The sequence below is a fragment of the Ammospiza nelsoni genome, chromosome Z, assembly GCF_027579445.1.
Source record: "Ammospiza nelsoni isolate bAmmNel1 chromosome Z, bAmmNel1.pri, whole genome shotgun sequence".
Lineage (NCBI taxonomy): Eukaryota > Metazoa > Chordata > Aves > Passeriformes > Passerellidae > Ammospiza > Ammospiza nelsoni.
This window is the reverse complement of record NC_080669.1, coordinates 68300184-68310674: the sequence shown is the minus strand read 5'-3', so window position 1 is coordinate 68310674 and position 10491 is coordinate 68300184. Positions and strand designations below refer to the sequence as shown.

The 10491-nt window shown below is 39.5% G+C and overlaps 1 protein-coding gene across 1 annotated transcript; it reads left to right on the top strand.

Moving 5' to 3' along the window:
* The first annotated feature begins 411 nt into the window (after positions 1-411).
* LYSMD3 (LysM domain containing 3) lies at positions 412-10075 on the top strand. Its single transcript, XM_059492616.1, has 2 exons — positions 412-758; positions 2745-10075. The coding sequence occupies exons 1-2, from the start codon at positions 498-500 to the stop codon at positions 3351-3353; spliced, it is 870 nt and encodes a 289-aa protein (XP_059348599.1). The 5' UTR covers positions 412-497; the 3' UTR covers positions 3354-10075.
* Positions 10076-10491: the final 416 nt, after the last annotated feature.

Sequence of the window (10491 nt, the reverse complement as noted above, 5' to 3'; positions counted from 1 at the left end):
CGGCGGCGCCGGCCCCGCGCTCCGGCCACCAACGCCGAGCGGCTCAGCCGAAGCGCTCTCTGGGCCGCAGCGGAGCAGGGCGGACCGGAGCGAGACAGCGCCCGCGCCAGGCGGGGCTAGAACGCGCTCTCCCGCCGGGCCGGCTCCGGCTAGGCTCGGCTAAGCCCCAGGGCCGCCTCCCGCCACCCCCGCCCCCGAGGCTGCGTGCGGCCGGCGCCTGGGCGGGGCCGCGCTGCGGACGTGGCAGCGCGGCCGCCATCGCGGTGGGTACCATGTGGAGTGGGGGCAAGTAAAGCTGCGGTCCGGGGCAGAACGGGCCGGCTGGGCACGGCACGGCACGGCACGGCACGGCGCGACTCTCACCTCCCCACGGCGGCGTGGCCGGCGGCTGCTGAGCCTGGAGGGAGCTGGGCGGGGGCGAGGAGGAGGGGCCGGCGTGGGGCTCCCCGCGGAGGGCGCCACGCCTGCGGTCCGTTCCACAGGGCCACCCGCGGAGCATGGCCGGCAGAGGCGCAGGCAGCGGCCCGCAGCCGTCCGCCGTGGCACAGCCGCTCATCGGCGGTCACTTGTACCCTTTCGTGAGCACGGAGAGCGAGGGGCCCGAGGAGGAGGGTGAGCTGTCGGAACTGCGGCCGCGGGGCAGGGAGAAGGTCCGGCGGAGCGCGTCGAGGGACAGGCTAGATGATATAGTCCTGCTGACGAAGGACATCCGGGAAGGGGACACGCTGAACGCGATCGCGCTGCAGTTCTGCTGCTCCGTAAGTGGCCGGGTGCGGGGCCCGCGAGGCCGGTCCCGGGCCGGCTGCGCCGGGAGGCAGCGTGTAGCAAACGCCGTGTGTCTCAGAAGTGGAAAATTACGTCAGGATTGTTCGTGTTACAGCGCAGGGTTCCGGTTCCGTGGGCTTTCCCCCTTAAAAGTAATATAAGTGTGAGAAACAAGTGCGTAGTTTTGGTTGTGACACTTCTCAAGAGTGTTACATTCACAGCTGTTCTCCAGTCACAAGTCGGCACATCTAGTGCCATCCTCGCTGTTGAGCTGGGGGACAAGGGTGAACTATCTTAAGGGTTTGTGTGGAGCCCTAATTCCATCACAATAGGGGGAAAAATAATCCATATTTTTCTTTTGAATTCCGCTAAATTGCCCTAGTATTTTAAGCATGAGCTTGCTGTACTTTTGGGAACTTTCCACCCCTGTGCACCCTTCTTTGTGTTCACTACTTCAAGCTCAATTCTTACATTATTCTGGTAAATGTCCTGCCTACCCACTAATTTTGGCTGCCAGTACTGTTAAGGCAATGGCTTTGGTCTTGGTTGATGTTTCCAGTTTAAACAGGAAATCAGCTGTGTGTATTGATGGGACTGACTGCTAAGTGCACAGGTGCCATGAGGTCAAGTTGAAAATCTGTATATACAGAATATGCTGTCATCTAATTCTTCAGGCAGAAACAGAATTGTGGGTCTCCTGTTGTGACTTGAAGTATTAAAGTCTTGACATAACTAATCATGGCAGACCTTAGCCTCAATAACCAAGTCTTGGCTTCAGAACCTACTGTAGCTGGGTATTTTGAGCAGCTTTATGAGGTCAGACCTCACTAAGAAAGGAAGAATAACTAAATTGTGCTCTTTCTTGCAAATCCAAGAGAATGTGAAGAGCAATCCCAGGACTTGAGGCAGAAAGTATAAGTTGCATTGTGGTGGAATCATAAATTGCTGCATTTGGCAGTCTTTTTATTCTTACCCAATTTATTGAACATTATACACTTAACAAACACACTGCCATAGTAGCTGAAGGACTTCTACACATTAAAAAGGTTTGCGTGAACTTGGACACAGTGTATCTTCAAGTGAGCGTAATTCCTGTGTGCTTTGCAGGTGTTGCAGAAAAGCACTGATTTGGAAGTACTTCATTATGGTGAAGTTTGTGGCTGTGCCTGCTACAGTGAGGGAGTTACCATCTGAAAGTGAAGCCAGTGATTATCCCAGTGCACTTAAATCCCTGCAGAATGTTTCACATTAGACTTAAAATCTGAATTTACTGCAGGCAAAGTGAGATTAATTTTGAACAAGAGTAGGAAAAGGGGAGAGCTGACTTAGGTAAGGTAGATGACAGTAGTTTAAAAGTTATACTTGTTTTCTGCCTTAGCCCCCAGAAGCAGCAAAAAATCATGCCAGTGGCTAGGTGAATTGCAAACTCATACTTTGTAGTAACTCCTAACTCAGAACTTTTTCACTGAATTAGAAATTACCAGTAATTTACATAATTTGAAAACTTAAAGTGAGGTGAATTCTCATTAATTTTGCAGCGATAGTTGCCAGTTGAGAGCTGAACATACATATAACTTAATGTATCTGTGTGAAGTGACTTTCAGTCCTCTTATCTGAAGCGGGAGGGGTTTTGCATGATAATTAATTTCCTTCTTGCTGTAAAGTTGTTCAGATTTGGTCTTTGACCTCTTCTGACTTCATACTGTATGAATGGGTATCAATTAAAAAACCCCATAAATTTAATGGCAATAAAAACCAAAGGCCCTGCCCTAGACTTCATCTTAAAATCTGAACTTAATTTGAGCAAAATGATATTTTGAACAAGAATATGGTAAAGGAGAGCTGACTTGGGTAGGGCAAAAACAAAGGTCTTATCTTTGTTTCCTTACAAAAGACTTGTATTTCTTAAAGATGTAGTACTGTTAAGAGAGTTTTGGTTCAATGGAATACGATGTTTTAGCTGTTGTTTTCATTTTTAGGTTGCAGATATCAAGAGAGTTAACAATCTTATCAACGATCAAGATTTTTTTGCCCTGAGGTCTATCAGAATTCCAGTGAAAAAGTTCAGTGTATTGACTGAAACCCATATATCTCCAAAAGGAAGACCAGCTCTTCGGCCTGCTCTGTGTTCCCCAGAAGTACAGGAAACATCTCTTTGTGATAAATTCTCTGCTAATGAGACTGCTGGCAACTTCTTAAAAGAAGTCGATCGAGATATAGAAGAAATAGTGAAGTGTAATGATACAAAGAGAGAGAATCTGAATGAAGTTGTTTCTGCTTTAGCAGCCCAACAGATCTGTTTTGAAACTGATGGTAAAACTAAAAAATGCAAGGATCCTTACTATGGAGCAGACTGGGGTATAGGATGGTGGACAGCAGTAGTGATAATGTTGATTATTGGCATAGTAACTCCAGTTTTTTATCTCCTGTATTATGAAGTTCTAGTGAAAGCAGATGTCAGTCACCATTTTCCAGTGGAATCTTCTCATTTGTTTGTCACAGCAGTATCACATCAGAAAGAAACAGAAAATGGAATAAATCCAACAAATATTATGAAAGTTGATAATCAAGGAGACCTTCAGCATTAATAGTGGAAGAGCCTAGACAACTGTTGTTTGTAGATTACATAGGTAAAGGGGAATCCACAGAATGCAAAATGCACTTGGAATGCAGAGAAATGTACTGATGTGTGACTTGCCTTTATGGGCAGTGTTCCACAACAAGGATATTTCTGGGGATCACATAATCTGAATATGCCTGAGATAGATAGTTTACAAGACTGGGGTGTATATTAAGGTATGAAGTAATCTCTAAAGCTTTGCACCTTTTTCTGTTTTGATAGGCATGTTTCTTAATTAATGATGAGGTGAAAAAATGTAGTTCAAACTAACACACAAGGAGTCTGTGTTTTACAGCCCAGAAGTGGGCATATGGGGATAGCTAACATTTAAACATCTGAAAGGATTTACAGAATTCATAGTACGCTTGACATTTTAATATCAGGTTTACAATTCTAAGTTTAAGTGGTGTTCTCATAATTTAATCTTCCTTATAGAGTAAGATTTCTTTTAAAACTCAGTCATTCCATAATTAATAGCCAGCATGAAGTTCTTTTTTACAGAGGCAGTAGCAAACACTTAAACTGGAATCTTAAAATCTTGTGCCTATAGTCAACCCATTCTTTAGTACTTTTCAGTAAAGGCACTAGGGTAATTTGTTTTCTCTGTGATTCTGTGCCTCAACACAGTCCACTTAGGAGTCCTCTTGAAAATTTACATTTTTTACATTGGTATTCTGCTGAAAACTGACTGGACTGCATTCTCATCTGGTCACCTGTGTGTAGAATGAAAGAAGTACTAAGTGTGGCACGTTGCTTTAACTGCCCCAGTAGTCCTTATTTTCTGCTAATAGATTTATCTTTTTCCCCTTCCAGTTGGTCTCAGTTCAGGACCAACTGATTCTTCAGATAGCAGTCATGTGGGTACTGAGCATACTTAGACTGCTCTTGTGCCCATGAACCTCAAGCTCTTTACTTTTTCCTGAAATGTCCTAGAAGACTTCAAATGATATTTATTGCCTGCTAGCAAATTTGAGCAGAATAGACAACTTGTACTACAGACTTGTACTTTACATCTTCGTGTATTTATTAACCAATCCCCTCTTGAATGTTTCTCTTGGAGTTTCATGATCAATCTTGGATTTTCCCCTCTTTTTCTTCCCCATCTAAAAATGCTTCAAGATAAAAAACAAATAAAAAACCCCCATAAAAAACATAAATAAAGCCCCACACCTCTGGACTCTTCATACAGAAAGGAGGTACTTGTGTACTCAGAATACTTTTAAATAAAAACTGAGATGGTGCCTATAATTATTTTGGTTATATTTGCCTTGTGGAGTAAGAATTCCATTGCCCTGTTCAAAACAGTATTTATTACCAAAACCCAGGATAACAAACTTGATCAGGACTTAAAAATAAGTGGAAAAACAGACAGCATCCTTTAAACTACTATTGTAATTTTTTAATTAATGTCTTGACTAAGTATATACAGTACAAAAAGGTAAAGTGAACATGTTCTAACTGTTGAGGTATTCCAAAATGCTTTGTGAGATTCTGAGAGTGAAGACTTAGGCCCCATTTATTGTTGGAGCACCTGTTTCCCCAAGAAGTGGAGCAGAGAGTCTTCACTGGCATGCCAAGTGTATGAACAAGAATTGCTTAACTTGTATTATTTTGAAATTGAGGCAGGCCAGAGCTTGAAGGAAAATGGTGTAAAGTTAAGTGCCTGAACTATGTTACTGTTGAACCTTTTGATTAAAGGAGCATCTGTGGAGATTGTGAGCCTACTCATAGTCTCCACACTAGAAAAGGGATTACAAACAGCCTGAACTTGATGGTTTGCATAACACTTGTTTTCAAAGATTCTTTCAAATAGTAGTTATTTTCTTTAAGCAAATATGCCAGTAAGACAAACAGTGAGGTAGCAGTTCTTTATGCAAAAATGCTTCACAAAATAATTTATGGTGGCTAAAGCGATACAGCTCTTATGGTTAAAACTTTAAAAGGTGACTCACTCAGACAAGAAAGCTTTGGCACATAAAAAACAAATGGTTTCTATATGGGATGAAATTTGGTATATAATGCATAATTTTTTCTGCTGCATAATTTGATTGTTTTCCTTCTCCCATCCTGTTGCTGAAACTCACCAGTTCTAATACTTTATCCTTCCACTTCTTAGGGATTCATCAAAGAACATTAAATTAGCTATTGTGAGGATGCAGCATAAGCCTAATATATAGCACATACCTGAACTGATGGTTACTAAATTGCTGTTGGTACAGAAATTAACTGTGGTTGTGGTTCGACTAGGTCAGGAAGGTCTCTGACCTGCTGATGTATGAGTACAGAAGTCTGTAGTGGTACAGCTGAAGAGTCCTCTAGTGTGTCCCAGACTTTGGGCTTTTACAGTGTCAAAGACCTCTGGCTTACTGGCACTGAGTTAAGGGTGATGTGCCTTCATTTACCTTAAAATAAGCAGTCTTCACAGAAACACAAAGGAATAGCTATTTTATGGGACCATATTCCATACCAAGAGCCTGGTATGTTTTTACATATGTATTATGTAACATATTTTATACAGTACATTTTTAATTAGAGTTAACTTTATCAGAAGATACAGTAGAACTCTTTTCAAGACTGTAGGACTCCTGATCCTGGTAATCTACAACCATCAGCTGGCTTGCCTTTCTGCAGAATGTGGGGATCTTTACAGCTTTTTTCCAAAGTACAATACAGCCAGTAATTTATCACAGCCTAGAATAAACCAGATAACTGCTCTGTGAGGAACTTAAATATTATTCGAGATAAAATCTGTGAAGGTAGTCTTCTAGAAATTAACTTCGTAAACAAACAAACAAAACCAAAGACAAATAAACAAAAGAAACCCCAAAAGCAAACAAAAAGGGGCCAAAACCTCCACAAACATGGAATAATTGAGTTGTAAATCACCTTTTGGAATAATTGCAACACATTCAGTTTTAAACTTAGGTGCATACTGCACTGCTGGATCATAAAAAAATCTAAATGTTTCAAGTCTGGTATACTTCGGAATAAGTTCTCACAAATAGTCTTTGTAACTTGTATAAGGGCTGAAAATACAACTATGTGAAATACTTCTGAGTGAGGATGCAAGTCTTATTTTAAATACTTCTGCTCCTCTGCTTTTAGAAAAACGTAAGTAATATATGTAAAATAAAGATTTTATTTTAGACTGCAGTGAAAAAGGTGCATCTAATATATTTTTAATTCTATGTATTTTGCATGTTTTATTACAGCAGTCTACTACTTGTATTTGTTTAGGCCAATTTTTATGTACGGTCTACAATAAAAATCCTTAGCCAGCAAGTACTTTGTTGGCAGTATTCATATCTAGCATACCATAATTGTAGCCTTTATTCTGTTCATGCCTTGTAAACTTTGAACTTCTCTGCATAAATTTTGGAGAACACTTTAGTTCTTAGAAATAGGTATGAACAAGTAAGGGAGGGATCAGTGAAGTTCTTAGATGGTGAGATGACACTGAAAGCAATATTCTTCTGTGCTATAAATTAGGATATGAATATATGCATGTCCAAATTTGAAGTTTGCTGCAGACTAAAGAACAGTCATAAGTTTTACTGGCATTATGGTCTTGCAATAAATTCTAAGCAATCAGAAAATCAGCTTCTAAGCAGAGGTGCGAGTATTACACCTCTGGAAGAGCACAGTCTAACTGCTTTTCAGAAGTGCCCTGGCACTGATCTGTGTCTTTGCAGAACTTGTTCCTAATCGATGGCTTTATTTACCATAGCTAAACTAATCCTGGAGGGTCCAGCCTAAGACTTTGCAATTCCCTCTGGATGACAGAGGTCACTACAGTTTACCTCTTAAAGGACTCAAAAAACCCTGATTTTTACCAGAGTAATGTTTCTCAACAGTGCAGTAGGAAGGCAGTTGCCCATTAGATGAATGGAGAAAGTAATCAGTGCTCAGGAATTACTGTCTGCTACAGAATAAGATACTGTACTTGTTCAGGCAAGCCTCAACTTGTCAACAATTTTTGTTACTCATGCAGTAACTCTTTTCTAGCATTAATTTTATGGTTCCATCTATTTGCATTTTTTTTTTTGTAGGGGGTAAGGAGTCTCACCATTCACCTTGCACAGGGAGAACAGCTAGCAGAAGCAGTTATAGTCACAGCAAGCAAATTTAATTTTTAGCATCCTTGCCTCATTCACATCTTCTGTGTTTTGTATATCAGAAGTTCACAGAATAATGCAGAATTGTTTCCCAGTCATCAGTAAGGTGAAACACTTTTTAAAAAAGAAAATAACACTTCTAAACCAAGCAACATAAAAAGCCCAAAACCCTCAATCAACAGTAATGTACTAACAATAAAAAATATTATTTTTTACTATCAAAAGACAGTAAGATATAGAGAATGTGCTGTCACAGCATTCTTCAAGCATCTAATTTCAGTAATAAGTTTTCAATACAACAGCTGTTGGTTTTCAACTAAAAGGATGCTTCCAAACATTAAGCTTTGGCTTTTTCTTGGCATTCTCTTATTTTTCTAATTAGGACATCATGCATTGGTCCTTCCAAGTCAGTTTATGTTGAAATGCACAGCTGTCAGTTATTTTCAGTTACCTGAACTCAGAAGTTACTTCAAATTCTTCAAAGGAGTCAGCTACCAACAAGCAGCTTATGTCCATAAAAGCTCTGTGTCTTTTTTTATAGTGGTCATCAAGAATTTCATTATTTGTTTTAACATTTTACTGTTGAGGCATAGAATTGACTAGTGCAAATGCTTAGACAATTTCAAGAAAAATGCATACTTTTTTTTTCTGTGCAGAGGAAACACAATGGCATACTCTATTCTATCCATAGGCATTCCAGAGGACCTTAAAAAGGGCATGTCTGCAAAGCACTTAGCAAAAGAACAAAACAAAGGATTCCCTAGCCTCTTTTACAGAATAGTACAATTAAACTCCAGTGTGTTTTTGGAGAGTCTGCTTAAAACCAACAGAGCTAAAACATTAAGTCTATTTATACTCAGCCTATCTCCATAATTCTGCTTCATGTAGTATAAGGCTTGAGCAGTTTAATACTTAGAAACAACAGCTACTATGTTGCTTCAACCATATTGTCATCACTGATGACACCAAAACCATCTCCATCTTCAAAATGGGAAGAAACGTAGTCATTTTCCTAAAGCAATGGGGAAAAAAATCACTATATGTTTTGAGAAGACAATTTATAGAAGAAAAGTTATTTAAACTGCACTTGAGCATCCACACTTTAAAACAGTAATTGATTATTGGGAAAGAAAAAGGAAAATACTGTAATGTAAAGTCCTGATACATATGAAACAACAGGCATCACTGTTTTCGTGATAAAAAGGAGTAATTGTGTGTATTGATTGTGTCAACACATTCTTATATACAAGATCTTTATATCAGAGCTCTTTGTGAGTAATAGGTCTAGAACAGTTGCTTAAATTTATAATACAATGTAGTGCAACAAAGATAATTAATGTAATAATTTCTCCCAAAACAACTCTGCCTTATTGGGAGCTTGGGACATTTGCCAGCCAACACACTATCAATGACTGAGATCTGACTCTGTATAAATAGGAAAACGAACATTACACCTCTTCATGCTCTTCTTCATCATATTTGTCTGGTTCTTCTGCTTCTTCATCATCTTCACTTTCTTTATCTTTTGTCTTCCTCATCTTCAGTTTTGGTTTTTTTTTCCCCTCATCCTTCTTTTCTAGCGCCTGTCACAAGGCAATCTCTTAACAAGGTAATCCCATGTTACAGCAACAGCATATCCTCCACACTACCAAAGAGTTGAGATGCACTTAACAGCAAGACAGTTAGCATAACAATGCTGTCCAAATGTTGTGTGTCAGTATTTGAAACAATATGATGTGAAGCACAAGAACTTAATAAGGATTTACTTGGACAAGCATCAGCCATAAAAAACCATGTCCTGTGTAATAAACTGAGATGACAATTCTCCTTTATCATCCACTGTTAGAACAGCTGACAGAAGACCATGTCATATTTGATAAAGCAATACCTCATACTGTATGTAATAATATAACTACTTTAAACAACTGGTGAATCGCCAGGAGAAAAAATATAAAGCTGTTTCACCTTAAAGGTTCCCACTGACACATGGTAAGTAATTGCCAACAAAACAGAGGTCATGTCCTAAGTTTCTGTATGTTTCTTCTCAACTTAGTAAATTGTTTTAAGTTCCAACATCAGTAGATGGGTGAAACAGCAACAGATTTAAAAACACTGGCACTAGTTCCTCCTTCTGTAAGCTCCAATAGCAGCTCTACTATTTACATTAGACTGTGTTGCTACCCAGCGAAGAGCAGTTGGTTGTTGTGTTCAGGTACAAACAAAAGCAAAGAAAGTTGCTTCTCCACAGCCAGACTCAGATCACCAGTACCACCACCCTTGTGCCACCATGCTGCAGGACAGTTGTCTGTCGAAGTAGCAAGACAGGACCAGAAAAGGTCTGTGCTTGTTATTCCATTTGTACTAATAGACATATTAGGTTTCATTTTCCTTCAATGTCTATTGTAAAATTTAGAAAGAGTATGCACATCTTACTTCATTTTTTTTCAATGACATCCAGATTACTTTTAGGCTCAGAGTTTTTTGCCTTTTTTGGTTTTGTATCTGGTGAAATAAAATACATTACTGTTATTTTTTTTGTTAATGTGAAAAAGACAAATTCTCTTGTTTTACTTGTTCTTAAGAGTAAATACATCCTGACTATGCCACAGAAATCCCATACTGTCTGTATTAAAATTACCTGAGACTTTGAGTTACATCCTTCACAGAGATGCAAATGTCTGATTTACGTAAGAGAGGCCTAGAAGGCCAGGCTGAAATTCAGTTTAAACAAGTAGTTGACCAAAGGCTGGGCTAAAATACAACATTCAGCTTCGCAAAGTACTAGTCACCTATATACCTAAAAAAATGCTAAGAAACTAGAACAGAATCTCACTTGTTATGTTTAATCATCTTGAAAAAATAAAAACTCATTTTTACTGACTTATACAAAACATTAATGATGGATACTTCAGACAAGTAGATGTTAGAAAAAGGCAGAAGTTCATTAGCTCTAACAGAAGGCATGATTAATACAGCTACATGGCTTTTTGA

Coding starts and splice junctions, on each gene's coding strand:
- LYSMD3 (XM_059492616.1), top strand. CDS start 498: ATGGCCGGCAGAGGCGCAGGCAGCGGCCCGCAGCCGTCCGCCGTGGCA. Junction 759..2,744: donor CGCTGCAGTTCTGCTGCTCC/GTAAGTGGCCGG, acceptor TTTCATTTTTAG/GTTGCAGATATCAAGAGAGT.